Below are 23,266 nucleotides of genomic sequence, written 5' to 3'. Positions count from 1 at the left end.
ACGCCAGGTGTTCATCATGATATCCCGTGTTTACTCCGCATCGTCGCCAAACTGAGCTTGACGCTTCTGCTGGACACGCTCCTGCCTCCTCTCCCTCGCCGCCTTGGTCTTCGCGCGCTTGGCGTCCATCTCTTCCTGGATAGCCCTCTCGCGGGCCTTCTCAGCCTTGGCCTTGTGGATCTACGATGCATGTCAGTAACCGAGCATGGAGCGGGGTTTGACATAGTCATGATGTCATGGCGGACGTACGTGTTCAACGAGAGCACGCTTGTGCTTGAAGGTGTTACCCTTGGACAGGTGGTAGAGCTCGTGGTAGAGGTGCTTGTCGATCTTTCCGGCGGCACGGTACTTGACGAGGAGACGGCGGAGGACACGGAGACGGCGCATCCAGACGATTTGGCTATAGACATCCGCATCAGCAAACAGTCTCCTTCATCCTTCACTCCCAACAATGGATCTCTGTCGAGTCCATTGCGGGAGTGGCATCGTGATTGCGTACCTTGGCATACGAGCGTCCTTGGTACCCTTCCTCTTACCGAAACCACGGTGTCGGCCAATTCGTCGAGCGGCGGTCAGCTCCCGGGCGCGGGCACGCGAGTGCATGGTGACGGGCTTGCGGATGATGAGGCCATCCTGGACGAGCTTGCGGACGGTCTGGCGGGAGTTGGCGTTGGCGATTTCGCTGGTCTCGTTGGGGTCGAGCCAGATCTTGCGCTTTCCGCAACCGACCACGGAGGCCGCGAGGCGCTTCTGAGTGCGGAGGTTGACCCTGTGAGGCACAATCGGTCAGCATTTTGATCAATTGTACGGCCGTGGGCGATGAAAAGTGCTATCGTGAAAAGAGGGGTTCGCCACGTCGTGAGCGCCTGTTGAGCACCACTGCGAGTCGGCGATGTGGTTGCGGGTGCGGAAGCGCTCTTCGAAGCACTGCCGAGGGTATGCAATCGGTATTCCTTACATTTTGACGGGTTGGTTGTCCTGGAGGTTAGTATCGAGAGTCGCGGCAAGACGTTCGCAGAATATTGAGGATCCGACCTGGGCAGGTGCGCGTGATCGCTTAGAGCGCCAAGCTCGTCACGTGCCGGCCACTAGTCGTTTTACGACCCCGACCCCAGACACCAACAACAACTTCAATGCACCTTCCAAAACAAAAGCTACCGTTAATGCATTATGGAAAGTACAAGTTGTCGCGTGTAAGATTTCCGTCTAACTACACGAAAGGACCATCGCTCTCATTTCCGCGAAGTTCAAAGCCAAAGTCTACGTTACCAAGATCAGCTGTGTGGCAATGTTTCGCGACCGCTAGATGCGTAAATTAGGCACAATCACAACGTGAGTCAACGACAGATGGCCCCAAAGCTTATTTCTATCATTAGACCGATGGGGTTGCAGCTCACCGTCGGACATTTCTTGGTGAGCTTGAGACGTCCATCACGCGACAACGCGCATGTAGCGATATTGGCATCGACGATGGATGACGCATTAAGATCATCGACACCTAGGCCATCGTGCTGCGAGGTGTGCCGCATCTATCATCGTGACTCATTTAGGATCATCACAAGCGAGCTACTGCACCTGCGTTATTACCGCGGAGACTAAGGGTGGCAATCACCACACCCATCACACAAGTCAAGAAGCGTATGCCGTTTCAAACAGAGAACGTAAACCGATCGCGAGGAGCAGCGTTTATGTGCATTGCATATCTACTGTAACTTCAAGTCCTCCTCACTCAACACACCGTACAGCTTCTCAATCTCCTGTCCAATGATGCTGAGATCATGCGCGAGCTGCCCAGTCACCAACGCGTACGCGTACAGCAACTCGTAATCTTCATCGTTGGCAATGACTTTGCCCAGCCCGCTCTGTCGGAACTCAAAGACCTTTGCTAGCAGTCGATCTCGCGTGTGTTCGATATTGGGCAGGACGTCGTTGAGCGGGTATGCTAGTTTCATGGAAGATGCCATGACTGTGTACTGTTAGCCGGTGCTCTCGACGAAGCTTGGTTGGTATGACTCACCAGAGAAGAGATGACTGATGCGCCAACTCAGATCTGTCCACTCTTTCTTGGTATACCGCAAGACCTCCTTCTCGCCCTCGGAGGCCTTCACATCTTTGAGGATGACGACATTCATAGCATGGAAACTATCCAAGATACGGCTGGTCGCGCCCAGAATGACTTTGAAGCTCTTGTCCGGGAACGGGCCCTTCAGCTCGAACTCTGCGGCGGCTGATGCACGCAGCGTGTCCAGATGAGAAAGGTACCGACGGAGTTCCAGCTCTTCGCCTTCGGACATGTACGTGTACGTCCGGCTTGTGCGTTCGTTGGCTTCGAGCAGGGTCTTCAGAGGCCCACGTTTCCAGATCAACCCCATCTTTAGCCACAATAGAGACGTGCCCTTCTTGACTTTGCGGCGCGCAGAAATAGGCCAGATGACTCTCGTCACTATAATACCCCATATGCATCCAACCATCACTGCGACCACACGGTGGAGCACAATCTCCCAGATCTCGGGTGAGATGCCACCCTCATCGTCGTCGTCATCATCGTCCTTGACGGAGAGCGAGTATGCGTAGAGTGCAGAGAGATTGTAGGTCAGTAAGATGAAGCGACCCATAGGTCCCTTGCCCTTTCCAACGATGATGTAGAAGCAGAACAGGGAGATAACCCAGCCGAAGAAGCCCAACACAAAGGCATGCTCGTCAGCGGCGATCCATGCGGCGATTGCCAATATAGCTCCGAGACATGTACCGGCGAAACGTTGGAAGCCAGTAGTATTGGAGGCACCGATGGTCATCGAGCACACCAACATGTACGACAACAAGCCCCACTCGCCACGCCAATGACCATAGAATCCTCGAGTGGACTGAATGAAGGACCACATGGCGTAGAGTACTGCGCCAATGCCAACCTTGACGGCGTATTTGAGGTCGTCTCTTCTAAAGACGGCCAATGACGTCCAGATGCGGTATGAAAGTGGCTGCTCGTTTTCTGGCTTGTACGGGTCTCCACGGGTCGACTTCCGGTAGATGGGGTTATGGATCTCACGCGAGCCTCCTGGTGTGTGGGCGTCTGTCTCATCAACAAGATAGGCCTCCTCGGGGCTGTCTCCCGCCTTATCCTTCTTGCGCCCACGTTGCCAGAATTTCAGCCAGGTGTAGGTCCTTTGCCGCGGGTAGCGATTGACATTAGCTTTCAGCTCTTCGAGGATGTCAAGGAACGACACCATGTCTTCAGCGAAGTCTAGAAGCGACGAACTAAAGTATCCACAGCTTGCGGCAACCTCCTCAAAGTCTGCTGCAATCGCTGCAGAGCTGGTCCTCGTTGGTATCTTGTTCTTGTAGACAGCCGAGAGTGCTTCCCGACGTGCATCTGAGAAGAGGGCCTTGGCATCGACTAGACTGTGGCGAAAATGCTCGTTGATAGCCATGTTGTACTCGGGTCCAGGTCCAAAAGGCAATTCAGAAAGGACCTCGCGTAGTGTGTATGCTAAGGATTTCTACTGGTGTTAGCACAATTCGCACACAGCGACTCTTAGACGTACCATTGGTGGTCCCAAGCTAGCAATGAACACCGAGAACATGTCAGCAGGCGTAAGGTCTGATTTCAAAAGGTTCGCAACTTGGTCAGACTTCTTCTTGGTCGGAGTGGACTCGTCGTCGGATCCAGCTGCTGAGGGATACGCAGATGCTTGGGAACTTTCCGGTAACTCGTCGATAGATGCAAGGATGCTGGTTCGCCTCTCGGTATGGCTGAGACTGGGAGACATTTGCGGAGGACTGAAGGACATCGTATGGTCCGAGAATATCGACGAGTTTACCGTTCCATTAGCGGGTATTGATCGTTGGGATGTGACGCTGGCGCTGGGCTCGGTCTCCGATTGCGCCAACAGTGTAAATTGGGTTTCCGCAGCGCTCCGCAATCCACCACAGCTCTGCATGAGCTTTTCTAGACATTTGACCAGTTTCGCGTGAATCCTGTACTCTTCCTCAGTACCCAGCGCGTAGTGCTCAAACTTGGCTTCTCCCAGGTTCTTTACAAGTGTTTTGAACGTTGACTGGCTCTTGTTCGATGCTTCGACATATGATTCGCTCTTGAGGTCTGATTCAGCACCGGAGAGGAAGCTAAGGGTGATGTTGTTGAGCATTTCTGCCATAGCATCTGTCGACTGGATGAACGTATCGCGGAATTCGTTGCGCGCCGACTTTGGTTGTACGAGGAGCGATACGAGTGCTGAGGCGGAACAGCCCATTATTATCATCTTCAGAACCTGCCAGACTTTGACGTAGGAGAACTTGGCTGCCTGAACAGCTCCTTCCTTGGTCAGGATCGTGATGAGAGCTAGCGATGTCAGTGAGCAAGCCACGTTGACCAGTGGATTTCCAAGCTTCTGTTTTGTCCATCCAACAAGCCCTAGACCTCCTCCGCAGAATACGATGAGCACTATCACATGCCCAAGGACTAGCAGATCTTGGTTTCCAAAGTATGCGGACACGGCCATGCTAGAGAACGATACGAAGGCGGCATAGAGAAAGGCAGCGAAAGCCAAGATGACAGCCTCCAGCATGCTGCCGGCCGAGCGAGCTGGGTGGAAATACACAGTGATAGTCGCGACTATGTGCTTTCCATCGTTCTTGCCCAGTAATCCTGCGATTGCTGGTACGAACGTCGCCAACGATCCGAGGACATAGGCCAATGAGCACTTCATGATGCCAATTCCAATAGGACTCGTCGCATACGCGTAGCCTTGTCGACATTTGTTCGTAAGCACCACCTTTGCAAACTCGACTCTCCCCATCTCCCGGTGTCTCTCAGCATCGTATTGGCCGGGCGCAAGTAGGAACTCGGAGGATTCGGTCGGTCGGTGTTGGGATCTTCGTAGGGTGAAGGATTTCTTGATGCGCTCGCCAGTTTTGGGCTGTACCATAGTCGCGCTGCGTAGCTATAGGATATGGTCAGCGCATCGCCTACACGGTCTACAAAGACGCGACTTACGCTGGGCCGCAGGAAGCGGCGCTCAGCCGGGGTTTGCAGAGCATCGTTAGCCATCGGAGAGGTCGTAGACCGTGTACTCTAATCGGATTCTAGGACATGGCGATTGAAGCAGCTGTGAGAGATGCGCCGTCCAAGCGCGTCTTGGTGATTGTTGGTCGTGAACCCTGCAGATGCCCAGATCGATGGCACTGGCGCTAACGCCACAGCCACCCACGTAGCACCTCCATCGGTGCTTACATGTTGTACTACCTGCGCACCATGAGGAATGAGGCTGGTAGCTTCAGCGCTCGCAATCACCGCGTCGAGATGTCATAGAAGCGTGACGGAGAATGCGCGTAACAATGTTGAGGTACAGTTGCCGAGGTGCAGACTAGCGGCATGTCCACACGATTTGGTCATCACCAGCGATACGGTGAACTCGACACCAACACTGGAATCCCTTCTTCAAACGACCTACACGTCGACAGAAGACACATTAAACAACAGAACTTGTCAACACGATATTGTATGCTGAAAACAGAAACACGTAGCAGTGTTACGTTCGCGGCTAGGTCAGATTCGCTAAGATAGCTCTTGTACATCGAACCACCTAACCGCTGCCCTCTTGCCTCTTCAATCTCTCGAATAACTGAACAAAAGCCTCCGGTTCCTGCGCACCTCCGATCTCAAACTGATCGTTAATGGTAAAGTTGGGAACGCCTGTAATCTGTTGTCGGCGCGCCTGCTGGACTTCCTTGTCAACTTCAGGTCCTCCTTTGCCTGACTCCAGCCAATCCTTGATCTCTTTCTCATCAAGTCCTGCCTTGATTCCTGCCTCAGTAAGGATCTCTTGAGTGGTAATGTCCTTCTCATTCTCAAAGTACGCAGCGAAGAGCTCCTCGATCACGCGAGTCTGCATCTGCGGGCCCTTGGTTTTTCCAAGTTGCACAAGTCGGTGCGAATCGCGTGTGTTTCCTGTCTTGCCGCCGTACTTGAAGTTGATTCCCTCGTCTTTGCCAATCTGCGAGAGTCGCTCTTGCATCATTGCTGTGCGTTCTTTGCCGAATTTAGATTCGTACAATTGTTGCTTGTCGGCACTCTTTGGCGCATCCGGGTTCAAATAGAATGGGTACCAGCTGGTTTGAAAGGTATCACTGGAGTCCGGGTGTTTCTCCATGTAGGCTGCGATTCCCCTTTCCAAGCGCTTTTTTCCTACGTAGCACCATGCTGTGATTTGATTAGTATCGGATACATAGTATGCTATGCGTTGTTCATGAGGACTTACGGCATACGGTGTCGCTAACAATGTCAACCTTGAAGTTGGTCATTTTGCGTAAACTTGCTTTGAACGCCACGATGAATTTGTGCGCGGTAGATTTCGCTGATGAAGTGATGTCATCGCTGCGAGACTGCTTGCTCTTATACCTACATGGATGGCGAGTGCTGCTGACAAATTGGTGGTGGATGTCGAAGTTACGATGATCGGCCAAACTCGCCCTTCCAGCCGCTTCCGAGGTTATTCTAGAACATCGATCTCTTCCATCACATCTACGTAGGACTACTTTCTCCCCCTGACAGCGCATGCGACAACACCACGCTACTCACGACTTGGTCTTCATTGGAATGCTAATCGGAATCTTCTGGGTCTCCTGCTGTCGACTTGTAGATCACGCGGTTGCAGAACTAACGCGGTCGTTCTTGCCATTTGACTCGGCATGAATTCCAATTCCGCACCCTTCGGTAGCATGCTAATATACAAAGTCTGATGTTCACTAACGCCGCGCTATGCTTAAAGACAGATTATCGCTCATCGCTGTCAGAATGAGCAGCAAGATTCTGTATCTAGACCTCGCAAGGTCTTCCACACAGCCACTTATTTCTTTGGCTGCTGTCCACGTTCCAACTCCTGTCGAAACTTCGGGCCTCGGAAGATGATCAATATAATCCCTGGTATGCAGAGGAGATCTATGATTCCCAGACCGGTGAACGCCCAACCCCAACCCATTGCATCCAAAATGCTGGCCATGATCAGTGAGGAGATCGCGGCAGCCATGTTGCGCATGAATCCTGCCAAAGCCACCAGACTGGCCGCCTGGCCAGGGTCGCACTCAGTCTGGAAGGATGTACTAGTGACGAAGATGATAGACATTCCGATTGCAGCCAGAGCCGTACAGAAGAGGACCGCGGCGGGGTGAAAGTGAGCGAGCGCAAACCAGCCGAACATAATCTTACCAGCCGCAGCGATGACGAAGCCAAAGATCTGGATGGTAATTCTTCGCTCAGGTGCAACCTTGCCAGTGGAGCTCTTCGCAAGAGCCCTCTTTCGCATCCAGTCGGAAAGTCGACCGACGACCATCGAAGCGACGAACATCGCAATACCAGGACATATATAGGCATACCCAGTCTCTGCTGCCGTCCAACCGTAGCCCTCCTGCCAAATGGTGGCAAACGAGATGAAAATGGCATACAGTCCAGCAAATTGGAAAGCTCCGTTGAAGGAAACGATCAAATGTGGAGGGTATTTAAGAAGATGCAGGAACTTTCGGGGCGTTGGACGGGGAGCTTTCGGAGCTCTCGAGTCTGTACAAGGCTGTGTCCGGAACTTGGGTATCGTAAACCAAGGCTGGTTTGCGACAGGTGCGCCGTTGCCTACCAGCGATCGCAATGTCTCTGGCGTACAGAAGACGATGAGGAGATATACCGGAAAACTCGCGATCGAGAGGAAACCGAATATCCATCGCCATCTACTCTCGTCCGCGAGTGCACCACCAATGAGCGGACCAAGGACAGGACCAAGCTGAGGTCCCATCAAAAACCATGCTAAAGCGGTTCCACGTTTGGCAGGCTCAGTGATATCAGCAACGGTACCGGCTCCGACGGAGAAGACGATACAGGATCCGAATGCCTGGAAGACACGGAGAATGTACAGCTCCGCGATATGTGGTGGCAGCACAGCAAGTAGGGTGTTCGCGACGAGGAAACTGCCGAGTCCGACCATGTATACTGTTTTCCTTCCGCCTAAGTCTGAGGCAGCAGCACCGAAGAGAGGCTACGCAATCTTAGTTTTGCATTTCGAGATGCCGGTACGGATGACTTACGGCAATGGCGAACACCATCATATACATTGAGACTGTACCGTTTACCGCAGTCTCCGATGCATTAAAGATCTTCTCGAAGATCTTCAGAGAAGGCAAGTAAACAGCTCCGCATAGTGGGCCAAAGAAGCCCGCCGCTGTAACAACGCCTAGAATGAACCTCCTGCGGTTCACCGAAAAAGCCGAGTATGGTTCTGGCAGCGACGGAAGAGCAGTCGGACCATTCGTTGGTGGTTGCTCAGTTTCCCTCCTGGGTTGTGCTAAAGGGTAGTCATCGCTGTCGATGCTCTCTCGATACCGGCCATTATGGCGATCCTTCACGAAGTCGATTGGAGAACGCATAGCAAAAGAAGAGAAGAAAACAATACGATGCGAATTAATGCTCGATGAGGAGCGTTCTTGGAACCCAAGAGAACAGACAAGACGGATATGTACGGCGACGTCAAACCTAGATTGCCCAAACCTCGGAGCGTACTATGTGCCGATTAGGAGCAGCACTGGACATTAAAGTACAAACCCTTGTCTTGACCACCGTTACGTGGCGGTTGACAGGTCGCAGCATAGCCCTGCTTCGTACACTGCCCATGAGAAGGCGCCCTGTCTTAAAGGCAGTATTGTCGTCTCCGCTGCGGTCAGGTTTCCCACTAGAGGATTGCTGAGCCGCACCCCACGCCGCATCCGCATCCTCATCGTCATGCACCCCGCTGTTCTAGCCTCAGGGCTTTCCAGTCGCGGATCGTGCTAGGTGCGCGTCATTGTTGGTGTTGGAAATCGTCCGACACAATGACCCGACGCCACGACTCGTCGCAATGACCCGACATAAATTCTAGCAATACCTAGGTACACATGCCATTTCTTATACGTGTGATCATGCATGCAACGGCTAACGCTTGCTAGAAGTTCTAGGTGAAGCCATCTTCATTGCGTCTGCATCCGGCTCGTCATGCTGCATTTCGTGGTGTGCGCAGATGTGGCGGCTACCCTATTCTACGCATGAAGATGTTCGTCATTGCCGGCGATGGCAAAGGGTGGGATGAAACAGTCACAGCCTCCACCAACGATTTACATCCTCTCAGGCGTTAGGGCATTCATCTCGGTCAATAGACTTAGAACAACAGGTGGCGCAAGCTCTTGCCATTTGTCTCTCCGCTTCGCTCGATCCGGCCACAACTTTAGGGCGCCTGCGTTCATACGCCAAAGTACCCGGCTCTTGCATCGTACTCACGCATATCCTCAGCACATTGTTGTGGTCCATGAGGCAGAGTGAAGGCGGGCGAGTCCGCTTGGACGACGATCGTGGCAGCGAACCCGGACACGACATGAACGTCGTCAGTGTGATGAGTCGAGGGCTGACCAAGTTTACCACCTATCCGTACCCATCGGGAGTCACTGCTGGCTTTGATATGACATTGCATCGGGTTGAGCATATACGTCGTGCGGAAAACGCAACAAATCGCAGCAAGAGTATACCTGTAAACGTCATCGGCTGATATACTGTTGTACCAACACCGTCAGCGCATGTTTACCCAGCCAACTACTTCAACGCCGCGCGATGCACGTAAGCCCATTGGCCCAAGTTCATCGTCGCCCTCCAACCGATGTCCCAAAGACAAGCATATCGCAATGTTGGGAAACTCACGATATTGTTACAGCGACGCGTATACCCACGTTCTGTTCAACGATCGATCTGTCATTGCATCCAACATGCAGCATCGCATGTTCATCCAGCCTACCTAGACCCTGCTTTGATTCGCCTCTCGAGTCTCGCAACCAAAACCCCGGGACACGACTGCACGGCTTCCCACTGCGCTTGCAATAACAATTCATCTATCGCACGTTGGCTAAAAAGCGCTCTGCCTGTAAGCTGCACTCCCAACACATGCAACATAAGCGGCCCGTTCCCCTCGCATCACCAACAAACAACCACGACCTGCATGCCATCCAACATTATTCCGCGCCTCAACACCTGCCGCGCAGTATCGTCTTGTCATGATTGCGCAGGATGCGGATGAGGGCGCGAAATCTGCTCAAAACCTTGGAAACCTTCTCACCTCGCTTACCGTCTAAACCTGTTCCGGCATAGCACTCTGCAGGCCGCCCTCTCCTGGAGTCTCATCGACTATCAAAACATGGGCTAGCAGGTCTCTTCAATGTTACCGATCTGTCTGGTGACATGGTAGGCTGAGATAACAATCGGCCGACTTTAACCAATACTGGCATGCAGTGGCGCCGTCTGCAGAACTTCGGGTACCGCGTGGGAACGGGTGCGAGAAGGGTTCCGGGCCTGGCACTCCCTAGGTAGGAGCTTGCACCACAAGAAAGCGATATAAACGCCGCGATTCCACGTTCAGTCTCCGGAAAAATCCTTAGTGGCAGACTTCACTTCAGTTTCAGACTTCTTTGTTCGTCAAAATCTCCGCGTTTGAAGTGTGAATCATTTGGGGTGGTTGCCGCTTCCATTTAAGGTCACGCAGGGGAAAATCTGCTCATAACTTGCTCAACCCTACTTCTCACACCACTCATATTCATTCACTTGCGCTGTTTCGTTTCCGACAAATTTTTGGTAGGCCGTGCTTTGATTGCAGTCGCTGCGATATAACTTTGGACTTCTTTCTCACTACCTTTCTATGCAGGTACAAGCAATCATGTCTATGGATATGGAAATGTCGATGGCTCCGACGAGCACCGGTATGGCTATGTCGGGCATGTCTATGGCGTCGACTGCTACCGGCATGGCGCCAATGGCTACTTCGTCAGGCGGAATGGGTGGCATGGATGATATGGCCGATATGATGGGCGGATGCAAAATTAGTGTAAGTTCTATCCCATCTTCTCTCGCAGTGAGGAGAAAGGAAGTCTCAGCTAACAACCCGTCCCGCAGATGCTGTGGAATTGGAACGTTATAGACACATGTTTCATCGCAGAGTCCTGGCACGTACGCTCCAAAGCCATGTTCGCCGGCTCCTGCATCGGAGTAATCCTGCTCGTCATCCTCCTCGAGTTTCTGCGGCGCGCAGCTAAGGAATACGATCGCTACATCGTCCAGCAACACTCCAAGACACTCGCTTCCTCAGCAAGCGGCTCCTTTTCCTCCTCTTCATCGAACGCAAACGACAGCACGACTAAGCATCCTGCTGCTACAACATCGCCAGCTGCTTGCGGCGCCATGGCTGCGACGACGAGCAAGTTCCGACCGAGCATTCTACAACAGGCGGTTAGAGCGGCATTGCACATGGGCGCATTTGCTGTGGCTTATTTTGTCATGTTGCTGGCGATGTATTACAACGGGTACTTTATCATCTGCATCTTCATCGGTGCGTATCTTGGATACTTCATCTTTGGGTGGGAGAGTTTCAACGTGAGCAGCGGGGGCGAAGATCGTATGCAGGAAAATGCCACGGTTTGCTGTGGGTAGGAACGTAGATGTTTGTCAGGATAGACTACATGATTCGAAAGTATCTGCGAAATTAGCGATAATGACAAGAATTCACGATTTGTAGTATCATATGGCACATGTGTTGTTGTAATGAAGTGATTGATTGTCCTGTGTGGTATCTCATGAGCCGCCGAACTCCCCTCATCCCCTAATCGTCGCACGCCTCTCAAAACCCACCCGTGACGCATTTCTTTGTAGATTCCATATAGTACAGAAGTTGTAAGGTCATCTGCAAAGTATTAGCATGAAGGTCGCAAGTGAAAGTGATGCGAAGGCACCCACTGTATCGTGTTCATCGCACGCCATCAATCCGAGGATTGAATGACTTATTTGCCCTGGAGAACAATCAGCATTGTGTTTGCAAGAAAGACATGGTATAACGTACGGGGCAGCCATCGCAAGTGCAGGAAGAGCCGCAGTTGCAGGCACCAGAAGCACAGCCGCAGTTACCCTTCATTTCGGTGGTTGAAGATGGGATGTTGGTTTGTGGTAAAAAGTTTGGTATGGTAGAAGAGTGAGTTGGCTTGATGAGATTGACTTGATTGTTGTGATGTAGGAGTAAGCAGCATAGGGCCAGCAACCAACTTCTTATATACCCAAAGCATGCGCGACTTGTGCGGTAAAGCGGCCAAACGCAGGGCTCTTCATGCCACCTCTTCCCTGCGGCAACGCCGTCAGCGGCGGCTCCCGTTCATGTGCTTCAAGAGTTTTGCCCCGCATCCCACTGCGTTTGTAGCATTGTTGACTGTAAGCTTTGGCCTCAGTGGTCGATAGCTCCGTTGGTAAGTTTAGCCGCGTGCACGCGTTTTGTGCTATTGGCTCCCACTTATCTTGCGTACATTGTGCGGTTGGTCGGCTGGTCGCGCGGGGGCATGAGAGACTTGTGCGGTTGGTCTAGCCTGGCTTCTAGAAAGTGCCAGGGCTTGCCTCGGGAGAAAAGTGGAGTTGCGTAGTTTGTGCGGATGGATGCCAAGGCATCCGGACCGTGGGTACAAGTCGGATTCGGGCCTTATGTCTGTTTCCGTCCCGCGATAAGAGACATCAGCGTCTTCAACGTTTCCGGGTTACAGAACCATGAGATGCTTAGTTGGACTGTAATGTCATATTTGGCCCGATGATGGAAGCGAATAAAGGGCACTTGTGTAAAAGAAAGAGAGCCTGGCAGGCGATTCTTCTAGACTACGAACGTAGGTACAGGACACCTTTGAGTCGGATTATGAACTTTATCCTGTGTTGGTCAACCAATAAACTTGCCACCGCAGTATATGCAGGCATCGCAAGCAAGAAACAGTACCCGTGCCAGCGTGACAGGGATTTCCTTTCGTTCGTACACATCGCGTTCATCGTCGGAATCGTTGCTTTCTTGATCGCCTCCTTCTTGGTCGCTAGAACCCTCTTCATCCATCTTGTTCAACGGATCGCTACTCTCCTCCCTTTCCTCTGATACCATGCCGTTTCTAGTCACGCCAGTCATGACCGTGTTATCCTCAGCGTCGGAGCTATTATTGCGTTCCACGTCTTCTTGGGCCATGATGAACTCGTCGCTTAGAAATGGTGTGCTGCATATACCACAGTACTTCGTGATGCCGGGCGCCTGGATAGCCAGAAAAGTGAGGCCACATCTAGGGAACACATGTCCGTTGGTGCAAGTTGCTGATCGGGGGTCTGCGAACGGTATAAATGCGGAGCAGAAATCGCAAGTATCCGCTACTGGGACTGCTGGGCCTTGATTCGTCGAAACGCTGTTGCCATGCGTACCAGTGCTGACTGTTGATGCGCTTTCCTGCCCCGAAGTTCTGTCTGCGGGCAAGGACTCGGATGCATCGTCATAGCCCATGACCATGTTGATGAGTGTGACGAGTTGTTTGTGATGCGTGCGAATTTCTGCGCTGAAAGGCGTATGCGATAGTGATGAAGGAAGTTGTTGCAAGGCCACGGCAAGGCGATACGCAATTAGAGTCTTCGGTAGCTCCTTATTAATCTGCGTCTTGTAGGCTTCAGACACAAGGATGGTGTAGCGATCCTTCAGTGTAGGTGATTCAAGGAAAGCATTCGACTTGAAACCCTTGATCAACGAATCGAGATCGTTGACATCGGAGTACGCTGCTGATGCGGTCGCGTCCATCTCACTGACAGGAGGACCTGTGTAAGTCTCAACTAGCTTTCCAACCATCTCGTCCGCGAATGCAGGTATGTCATCAGGGTCCTCGACAACTTCTTCTGCCAACTTCTTAAGACTGTACATGAGTCCTTCTGCGGTTACGTTCTCTTTTGGAAAGATGTCCCGTGAACGGCTGCCAGGTCGCAAAGAGCTGATAGCCACGGCGCCACTACGGTCAGCCGGAATACCGTACTCGATCATATCGGAAGGATGTACGCTGTTGCATGCCGCAATGAAGTCGCCTAGCGGAGATCTCGTAAGGCCCCATACCTTGGCCCTGCTATTGCCTTTAAGTTCGTGCTTTGCACTAAACAGTGCCAGATTATTTCCGATTCTCTCCCGCCATTCTGGGGCATCAAGGCTCTTGAGCCCATCAGGAGTCTGCTCGAGGATAGCAGTCGGACTGTGGAGTGTCGATAGTAGAGAGCTTATGTGGAGACGAGGTTTTGTGGCCTGAGTCGTGTCCCAGACAAGGCCTGAAACTGGATCCCATCGACCGTCTAGATCATGCGTGCTCCTTTCGATAATAGAAGCGTCAAGAGCGGATATCGTTAGATGTACTAGTCCCGTATTCGTGAAGAGGGCGAGCTTTAGTCTGTATTCATCTTCGACTCGGTAAAACCATTTCATCGGGCCGTCATATCGCATTTCGTGGCCTGCATAGACAACTTCTTGCTGCAAGCTTATACGCCCAGTGTTGTACGTGATAGTCCGTGCCCGTACATCCTCATTCGTAGCGTATACCAGTACGGAATAATAACACCCTTCGCGTATGATCCAAGGACTCCAGGCAATATGCGAGATATATCTTTGCTGTTTGATCATGTCTTCGAAGATATTGGGTTGCAGGAAGATCGTCTCCGAAGAAAGTGCAAAAGACTCATGTGTTAACACGTCTGCCCTCCAGTCTGGCTCAGCTCCTAGGGAGGACGTGGGCGTTTCAACCTTGAGAAACACGAGGTGATTATCGTCATCAGAGACAACTAGCATGTGCGGGCCGTATACCAAGTGAGTACCGACAACACCAGCCGGTTCTGGGCAAGGCAGAGCGGGTGCCCAGGCGAACGCTCGAATGCGGCCTCTCGACCGCAGTCGTTCCTTGGAATCGGGCACCACGTGGCTAGGTTCGTGGTCCCAGTCTCCGAAGTGGTCAACGAGCGCATCGTTGATGATCAACCGTCGAGTCCAACTGGTCTCTTCTTCCGGCTTGCCTTCTGCTGCTGACCAGAGGGAAAGCGTCAAGTTCGCGGTAAGAGCAGCAAGCGCGCATTTTCGATGTTTAGCAATACCGGGCGGCGACCACGCGATGCTGATGGGAGCGCTGTTAGAGATCTCTTCGCCGACGGAGTAGTTAGATGTTGGCGCAGGTTCTTTGAGTGGGAGCTCCTCGGTCGAGAACAAGGGTACCTTGAGAGGCACATGCTGCCATTGCGGCAAGACTTGGTCCCGCTCGAAGTCGACGGTGTTCGGAAACTACGCAATCATTAACAAAAAGGTCTCGTGTAAGTATCTGCACGGAAAGGTACTCACGAGCAGCTCTACGCGCTCATCCGACGCTAATGCAATGATGCCGTCGGAAGACCAATCGATTGCATCGACGCAGGCTGGCCAGCATCTCAGCACTGTCACGTCCGCCATGATCGCGCATCAAGTCTCAGAATAAGTGGTCCCTGTTGTTTAGTGGTTCTGGTCATGGCTCACTGTGGTGAGGGAGATCGTGAATAGGTTTCGACTAGCGCGAAAACCCGAAAAGCCTTGACGTAGGAAGCGCAACAAGTCTCGAATTAACGACTTATGCATACAATGACTAAAACCTTCACATAGCACTTCGTGGACGCGCAGGGACGTGAGAAGCATCGAACACGCGAGATTTGCTGGCGCAGGATCGCGTGGAACGCTTTGGGACTAGTTCCGGACTTATCGATAGTGCTGGTACCGACCGCCGACGAAAAAGTGATTTTTCCGCCATCCTTCTCGACTTCTCCACACGAAGCATTGCCAACCAACAAGATGGGGAAAAGACCGATTTCTGACGTCGTCGCCGAAGACAGCGCGACCACCACGCCCGAACTTTCAAGGAAGAAGAGCAAGAAGGACAAGAGCAAGAAGCTCAGCAAGACCGCTGAAGTGGATGCGACAGAGACGAATGGCGATGCGCAGGCTGTAGAGAACTCGGACGACGAATCGAGTCTGTCCAAGGCCGAGCGCAAGGCGGCAAAGAAAGCAAAGAAGGCGGCTAAGGAAGCGAAAAAAGCGCTGAAGGCTGCCGCGGGTGCCGATTCAGACGAGCCTGCGGAAGAGAACGAGGAAGCCATCAAGGCGGCAGAGAAGGCTGCGCGAAAGGCAGAGAAGAAGCGCGCGAAGGCATTGGCCAAGGGCGAAGCTGCCGAGCCCGTACCCTCCAAGCCTGCACCGGTCGAAACCACAACGAGCGCAGCCACCGTCGAATCGGGCGACTATGTGGAGAGCAAAGAGCTGACCCAGCTTCCCCAGTCGGAGGTCGACGCCTTCCTTGCCAAGAATACGATGGCTATCCAAGATCCCAAACCCGCCGCTCGCAAGCTCCGTCCCATCCTGAACTTCAAGTACCTCCCGGTCGACGATGCGCAACGCGCCTTCTTCGCCAAGTTCAGCGCCCCTACACCTATACAAGCAGCCGTGTGGCCATACTTGCTCTCAGGCAGAGACATGGTTGGTGTTGCTGAGACAGGTTCCGGCAAGACGCTCGCGTTTGGTGTACCATGTGTGCGCTACATCGCAGCGCTGCCCAAGAACGAGCGGAAGGGTGTCAAGGCTGTCATTGTCTCACCCACGCGTGAGCTGGCTGTTCAGATCTACGACCAGTTGGTAGCGTTGGCGACACCGGCTGGACTATCTGTAGTCTGCGTGTACGGCGGTGTGCCAAAAGATCCTCAGGTTGCCGCTTGCAAGAAGGCGCATATCGTGGTCGCTACGCCCGGTCGTTTGAACGACCTCATTGGCGATGGCTCAGCAGATCTCAGCAAAGCCGAGTACGTAGTACTTGATGAAGCCGACCGCATGCTTGATAAGGGTTTCGAAGAAGCAATTCGGCAAATCATCTCGCAGACGCCCAAAAAGCGCCAGACCCTCATGTTTACTGCTACGTGGCCGCCCTCCGTCCGGGATCTTGCATCCACCTTCATGAACTCGCCGGTTAGAATCACAATCGGCGACAACCAGTCTGGCGAGCTCCGCGCCAATGTGCGCATTAAGCAGCTTGTCGAGGTTGTCGATCCCCGCGGCAAAGAGCAGCGTCTGCTGCAGCTACTTAGACAGTATCAATCTGGCAAGAACAAGGACGACCGTATCCTCGTCTTCTGTCTGTACAAGAAGGAAGCAATGCGCATCGAGGATTTCATTCGCAGACAGGGCTTCCGCGTGGGTGGCATCCACGGCGACCTGAGCCAAGAAAGGCGCAGCGCCTCACTGGCAGCGTTCAAGGAAGGCCATGTGCCCCTCCTCGTGGCGACGGATGTTGCTGCACGAGGTCTTGACATTCCTGCCGTGAAACTCGTCATCAATGTCACGTTCCCTTTGACGGCGGAGGACTACGTTCACAGGATTGGTAGAACGGGTCGTGCCGGAAAGGAGGGTTTGGCGATCACGCTCTTCACGGAACACGACAAAGCACTCTCCGGATCGTGAGTACCCCTTGCGCTTGGCTACATGTTTTCAGTGTGCTGACTCTATTATTAGGTTGATCAACGTCCTCAAGGCAGCAAACCAGCCCGTACCCGAAGAGCTGATGAAGTTCGGTACAACTGTCAAGAAGAAGGAGCACGGTGCATACGGCGCCTTCTACAAAGACACCGGAGACTCCAAGGCAGCTACTAAGATTACTTTTGACTAAGTCGCATGAGTCTAGCTGCGTGTTGTCAAAAGCGGACTCGGCATCTCGTAACGAAGCTGGTCGGCGAAGTAGATGCCGCCGGCTACAGCTGCAGCGCGAAGATCGACTTGTAGACCTAGAAGCATTTGTCTAGCGGAGGCGTTTCGGATCATGCAAAGCAAAAGTCCCGGTAGTGTGCATTGTTGTAGATCGCGATGTGTTTAGTAATTACGAGTCTGCACAATATCTCATTCTTCGTAACGAATATCCCATCTTATGCATGAGCTGAAGAGAATCCCCTGTCCTATAGCTTCCGGCTATACCGTGCCTGAACAATCGTACGATTTCCAAACCTGCGTATCCTCAGGTCCATACGAGAAGAAGGCTTCAGCCACCTCATCATACCGTATGCACTTGTTCCTAGCTACCATCGTGAATCTCAAATACGCATGTATCCACATGCGCCAACCGACCGCCATAACGACAACAACTCGCCTATCCAATGCACTACGCTTCCATCACCACCAAAAGCCCACACTGACCCTCCACATGCCCACTCCACGGGGACACCCAAGCCCGCACACCGACCCCAAAAACTCCTCTCCGATCCTCACCATGTACATGGCTCGGCAACGGACCCGTACTATAGGTTCTAACACACGCCGCTCCCGTGCACTAAACCCGCGTGCGCAGCGAAAAAAGCGTCTGGCGTTAAAGTGGTACTTCGCCGAATGTGGTCGCCGACTATAGTTCGGACAAATCATTAGGCAGCCAATCAGGTCCCCGCAATGAGATGCAGAGGCCCAGTCTTCCGGGGTGGGATTGGTGAACTAGAGCCCGAGGGAATTTATCATGCCTCACCGCAGTGAGGTAGTGTGTTCGCCGTGTGTAGGGGGGTTCGGCGAGGAGGGTATGTGGGATTGCGGAGGAAGGTAGGTGTATATAAGGGTCTCGGTGGGTTGCTGAGCGGACCGAGTGCATTCCAGATCTCTGTCAACCAAGATACGCAATTCGAGACTACTGTTATACCACGATATACGCTACCGGACTCTACGAAAAGGTTTCGGCATACTTCCTCTTGCGTTCGGCATACCTTCATCGGCACATCGTCGGCATCGCCACATATACTCGATATCCATAATAAACTACACATTCACAATGTGCAAGAAGGCTTCCTGCGACTCCTGCAGTATGTCACCTGCTACGATTCTGTTGTACGAGCACGGCTAACATCGCTTCAGACAAGACCACATGGTGGGGCTGTGGTAAACACGTCGCCGGCGTCATGGACAACACTCCCAAAGAGCAATGGTGCACATGCGCACCCCGAGTCGAACAACAAGGCACACAATACCCTCCCATGGGCTCACTATCTTCGGCATGACTACCGGCTTGGATGAGGAGCTCGAAGGCCTAGCGACGGGACGATACGGGATGAAGGGCTGCTCTTTTCGGAGTCTGGGAACATATGGAGTACAGGCGTGATGATTTACGATACGAACGACGCATGGATACGATATCTGATAGCGTTAGCGATGCGCAATACATACCCAATTCTACCTTTTGAAGACTGCTTTGTCGCTGGTGACCAGCATGCTGTAGTGCTGTGTAGATCGCCTTGTCTGGGCCTTGTGCCTGTTGCACATGTCAGCACAACCGTTCGAATGATCACCAGCACGTTTGTCGATGACGGGGATACAAGGTGCGCCTTGCACGACGAGGCCTTCATCACGGTCTTGCGGGACCTGGCATCTTTGTCTGTCGCCCGTTCCAGAAGCATGGTGTTGGGAGCTACGACATGCCACCACCAGCTTTGTAGCACGGTGACCACGGTGACCACGGAGGACAGTGGAAACATCTGGACCGTGGTGATGACAGAAGCTGTCATTTTAGACCCTGAAGCGGGTAAGTTGAGGCCTCAATCCTGTTAGCAAGGCTCGGCGGCCATTTGAAACAGCTTCTGGAAGTCTCAGATGCTTCGAAGTCAAACAGCTATGATGTCGACGGGTGCCGGGCCAGTGAGGCATCTCCCTTCCAATCGGACCCCAAGAAAATGCCAACGCAGATGCGTGGCGCGTACAGCGCAATAACAAGACCGTCAAAAGTCTTGTGCCAGACCATTGGAAAGGTAAGAATAGGACGGTTGGTGGTGGTTGAGTTGGAGAGAAGGCGCGCGAACCAATGGGTTCGGAGAGGGCACACCCGCCATGGTGAGGCTGGTCTCATAATGGGTCTGCTAAGTATAGCCGTTGCAGATGTGGAACTAGGCCCCTGCAACTAGCCAGTTTCAGCCATGGCCCTACAGGATCCTCCGCCATGAGCTTCAGCGACGAGGTGAATGACAGGCAGCCACCCTGCAGCAAGAGGCGCATGTGGTGATGGAAAAGGCAGCGACTGAGAACTGGCATTGGGCAGATGCGGGGAAAGCAGAAAAAGCAACTCCCCAGGACCCCGTTGGGATGTCCTGCACGCGGTCATGAAGTAGTGGTAGATCCTGCTAGCGAGACGATTCTCGAATGTTTGAGATGGCTCTCGTGCATATCGCAGTAATCACAGGATGTGACTCGCGCAGCTCACACAATGGCTGGATCACGTCGGCGGTTAGCCCAAAGTATCCATGAATGGCGGCGGCCGTCGCGGACACCAAACGGAGACTGCCACCTGGGGGAGGTATATTTGCAGTCCATAAGCGGTGCATGCTGCTGTTATTGTTGATTAGTGAATCTCACGCGCATTCGTCCTTGCCGCTTCGTATTGTCGTGTATTGTATTGTCGCAATAGAGCGTACCTGAGAGCATTTGGCGCTGAGCAGCTTGACCCCGCCATCCATCCCACTTGGAAAGCGCGCCCGCCGCAGCAACAAACACACGCCATCGCACCTTCCCTGTGCTCTCCGCAACATCTGCTTCCGTGAAGACACGTCCTTCACAACCTTGGAACGCCGACGGAAGAAGCCACGGGCTACGGTACGTCGCCACGTTCCCTCCCGCTCCCACGTTGAGATCGCGCATCTGGGACTGACTTGGCGGTACAACAGACCCTGCCCCCACCTTATCCGTCTCCTTTCTGTCACCGCCTCATTCCCTCTCCACCTTGCGCGGGCATCACCCCAGCATCCTCGAGAAGCTCCGAAGCGCAGCCGCTCCAGCTCCAATCGGTTGGTCGACGACATCTCTCGGTAGCCAGCGTCATTAAACGGCTAAAGACGAGCGCCTCCATCAGGCACGACCAAGTACACGCCTCGTTGAACCGGGCACTGCACAGGCCTCGACTCCAACAAACACAGTTCTGTGGTAAGTCAAACGATACGAGCGGATGCATAGGTGGGGGCGAATAGCACATGTCGTTCTTTGTATTCTGACGTGCGCGTTGCCGCCATGAACACCTTCTGCGGCTCAAAGGGCACAGCACGTGGGGCTGGTTCAGTGTCTGACACAGTGCCGTTTCACCAGCGCGCGCAAGACACGCCTGCTGTTCTGCGAACAATGCTTGCCATATAGCCTTCTAGGACCCAAAGCTGACCAGCGCATTTGTAGATTCTACTTGAACCACCGCAGACGCATCCTCATTCCGCCTCTTCAGCTCTTCACCTGCCGACTATCCAGCAATCGCGACCCCGCAATCACTGAGCCCAGCTCAATTGACCCAATTCACTGCGCATCAGCGCGTCCCAACCACAACAATCGCCAACATGCCTCCAGCGGGGAGTGGCAGCTCTAGAAAGATCTCTTTCAATGTCTCAGAGCAGTACGATATCCAAGATGTCGTCGGAGAGGGCGCATACGGTGTTGTTTGGTAGGCTTCACCTGTCAGTACCAGCCAGTCTGCTGCTAACCACGCGACAGCTCCGCATTACACAAGCCGTCAGGCCAGAAGGTCGCCATCAAGAAGATCACGCCCTTTGACCACTCCATGTTCTGTCTGAGAACACTGCGAGAGATGAAGCTACTCCGGTACTTCAATCACGAGAACATCATCTCCATTCTCGACATCCAGAAGCCTCGGAACTACGAGACCTTCACCGAAGTGTACCTGATCCAGGTTTGTAACTCCAACATCTCATGGCATTCGTGGTCACTAACCCTGTACCCAGGAACTCATGGAGACCGACATGCACCGCGTCATTCGCACACAGGAGCTTTCGGACGACCATTGCCAGTACTTCATCTACCAGACCCTGCGCGCGCTGAAGGCCATGCACTCCGCAAACGTGCTTCATCGCGATCTCAAGCCCTCCAACTTGCTCCTCAACGCCAACTGCGATCTCAAGGTCTGCGATTTCGGTCTGGCTCGATCAGCTGCCTCGACTGAGGACAACTCCGGGTTCATGACGGAATACGTTGCAACGCGATGGTACCGTGCGCCCGAGATTATGCTTACCTTCAAGGAGTACACAAAGGCCATCGATGTATGGAGTGTGGGATGCATTCTAGCAGAGATGCTTAGCGGAAAGCCTCTGTTCCCAGGAAAGGACTGTAAGTGTTGTGCCAGTACTGTTCTCGGAACTGTTACTAACAATCATCAGACCACCACCAGCTTACGTTGATTCTCGATGTGCTCGGCACACCCACCATGGAAGACTACTACGGTATCAAGTCCCGCCGAGCTCGCGAATACATCCGATCGCTGCCCTTCAAGAAGAAGATCCCGTGGAAGGCCATGTTCCCCAAGACCAACGACCTGGCGCTTGACCTGCTTGAGCGGTTACTCGCTTTCAACCCCGTCAAGCGTATTACAGTCGAGGATGCGCTCAAGCACCCGTACCTTGAACCCTACCACGACCCAGATGACGAGCCGACCGCCGACCCGATTCCAGAGGAGTTCTTCGACTTTGACAAGAACAAGGACAACCTGACAAAGGAGCAGCTGAAGCGTAAGTCAAAGATCATACGCGTGCCCTGAACCTCTGCTAACTTTCGATAGTCCTCATCTACCAGGAGATTATGCGATAAACTTGTCCATGTTTCCCCCCTCAAATGCGAGATATACACAAGATACCACGATCGAGTCGATTTCCGCAACTTGTCCACAGCTAGCTGGTCTGAGCTCATTACCATATTCGAGGAAGGGTCTACAATCATCCTGTAATTTGGATTCGCAGCAAGACATGATGTTAGCCAAGTGACGGTAGGAAAGCATACGAGGAGATGTCGCTTCGAATTCGCGCTCTCTGAAGAAAGAAAGAATTTCCTATAACCACAGTTCGTAAGATAGGAAAAGGCAGAAATGAATTGCTTATTTGCAATCGCAGATGTTGACTTTGCATGTGCCCATGAATGTGAGTGCTTTGTTTGGCAAAGTATGCTACATCTTCAACGCCCAATCCATGCGTTGAATCTTCTCTTCCTCTCTAGTACCTCTCCTACTACGCTGTTGTCCATCCCAGATCACGCCTTTAAAGTTCATCTCACCTCTTGTCTGCACCTGCGTATCCGTGGGCCTCGTCCAATCGTAGATAACCGACTCACATCTACTCCCCTTCCAAGACGCATGCGCACTTCCTGTACTATTTCCACTCATTCCCCGCGACTCATCTAGATGATCCCTCCCCTCCGGCTCCGGCACAGCGTCCAACACAAACGACCGCCGCGTCGGACTCGTCGTTGAGCCCCTTCGAGCAACTTCGTTCCACCACCGCTTATCATATGCATCATATGAGAGCGAGGAACTGCGCCGACGTGCTGAAACGGGGTAGATGGGGTTGTGCAGTGGAAGTGGATCGAAAGAGCCCCTGAGAGATTGACGCCGGGAA

At 52.9% G+C, this 23,266-nt stretch overlaps 7 protein-coding genes across 7 annotated transcripts; 3 read left to right on the top strand and 4 right to left on the bottom strand.

The window, feature by feature from the left end:
* Positions 1-30: 30 nt before the first annotated feature.
* On the bottom strand, positions 31-5,047 carry J4E87_001228 (uncharacterized protein; the record flags this gene model as incomplete). Its single annotated transcript, XM_049372875.1, has 8 exons — positions 31-180; positions 250-400; positions 500-769; positions 856-978; positions 1,708-1,966; positions 2,018-3,497; positions 3,543-4,940; positions 4,994-5,047. 8 exons carry the CDS (start codon positions 5,045-5,047, stop codon positions 31-33), a joined length of 3,885 nt encoding a protein of 1,294 aa, XP_049237533.1.
* A 535-nt stretch (positions 5,048-5,582) lies between these two features.
* J4E87_001227 (uncharacterized protein) lies at positions 5,583-6,300 on the bottom strand (the record flags this gene model as incomplete). Its single annotated transcript, XM_049372874.1, has 2 exons — positions 5,583-6,199; positions 6,258-6,300. 2 exons carry the CDS (start codon positions 6,298-6,300, stop codon positions 5,583-5,585), a joined length of 660 nt encoding a protein of 219 aa, XP_049237532.1.
* Positions 6,301-6,845: 545 nt separating this feature from the next.
* Positions 6,846-8,372, bottom strand: J4E87_001226 (uncharacterized protein; the record flags this gene model as incomplete). Its single annotated transcript, XM_049372873.1, has 3 exons — positions 6,846-8,021; positions 8,071-8,327; positions 8,366-8,372. 3 exons carry the CDS (start codon positions 8,370-8,372, stop codon positions 6,846-6,848), a joined length of 1,440 nt encoding a protein of 479 aa, XP_049237531.1.
* Positions 8,373-10,808: 2,436 nt separating this feature from the next.
* J4E87_001225 (uncharacterized protein) lies at positions 10,809-11,482 on the top strand (the record flags this gene model as incomplete). Its single annotated transcript, XM_049372872.1, has 2 exons — positions 10,809-10,880; positions 10,949-11,482. The coding sequence occupies 2 exons, from the start codon at positions 10,809-10,811 to the stop codon at positions 11,480-11,482; spliced, it is 606 nt and encodes a 201-aa protein (XP_049237530.1).
* Positions 11,483-12,740: 1,258 nt separating this feature from the next.
* J4E87_001224 (uncharacterized protein) lies at positions 12,741-15,302 on the bottom strand (the record flags this gene model as incomplete). The annotated part of the gene is made up of 2 exons (XM_049372871.1): positions 12,741-15,137; positions 15,195-15,302. 2 exons carry the CDS (start codon positions 15,300-15,302, stop codon positions 12,741-12,743), a joined length of 2,505 nt encoding a protein of 834 aa, XP_049237529.1.
* A 372-nt stretch (positions 15,303-15,674) lies between these two features.
* On the top strand, positions 15,675-17,535 carry DBP3 (RNA-dependent ATPase; the record flags this gene model as incomplete). Its single annotated transcript, XM_049372870.1, has 2 exons — positions 15,675-17,326; positions 17,382-17,535. 2 exons carry the CDS (start codon positions 15,675-15,677, stop codon positions 17,533-17,535), a joined length of 1,806 nt encoding a protein of 601 aa, XP_049237528.1.
* Positions 17,536-21,205: 3,670 nt separating this feature from the next.
* Positions 21,206-22,466, top strand: J4E87_001222 (uncharacterized protein; the record flags this gene model as incomplete). Its single annotated transcript, XM_049372869.1, has 5 exons — positions 21,206-21,309; positions 21,360-21,555; positions 21,608-21,989; positions 22,040-22,387; positions 22,438-22,466. The coding sequence occupies 5 exons, from the start codon at positions 21,206-21,208 to the stop codon at positions 22,464-22,466; spliced, it is 1,059 nt and encodes a 352-aa protein (XP_049237527.1).
* Positions 22,467-23,266: the final 800 nt, after the last annotated feature.

This window comes from Alternaria ethzedia (genome assembly GCF_023757985.1).
Source record: "Alternaria ethzedia strain BMP 0044 chromosome Unknown scaffold_2, whole genome shotgun sequence".
In the NCBI taxonomy this organism is placed as follows: domain Eukaryota; kingdom Fungi; phylum Ascomycota; class Dothideomycetes; order Pleosporales; family Pleosporaceae; genus Alternaria; species Alternaria ethzedia.
The sequence above is the reverse complement of the archived record's forward strand: the minus strand, read 5'-3'. Positions and strand labels throughout refer to the sequence as shown.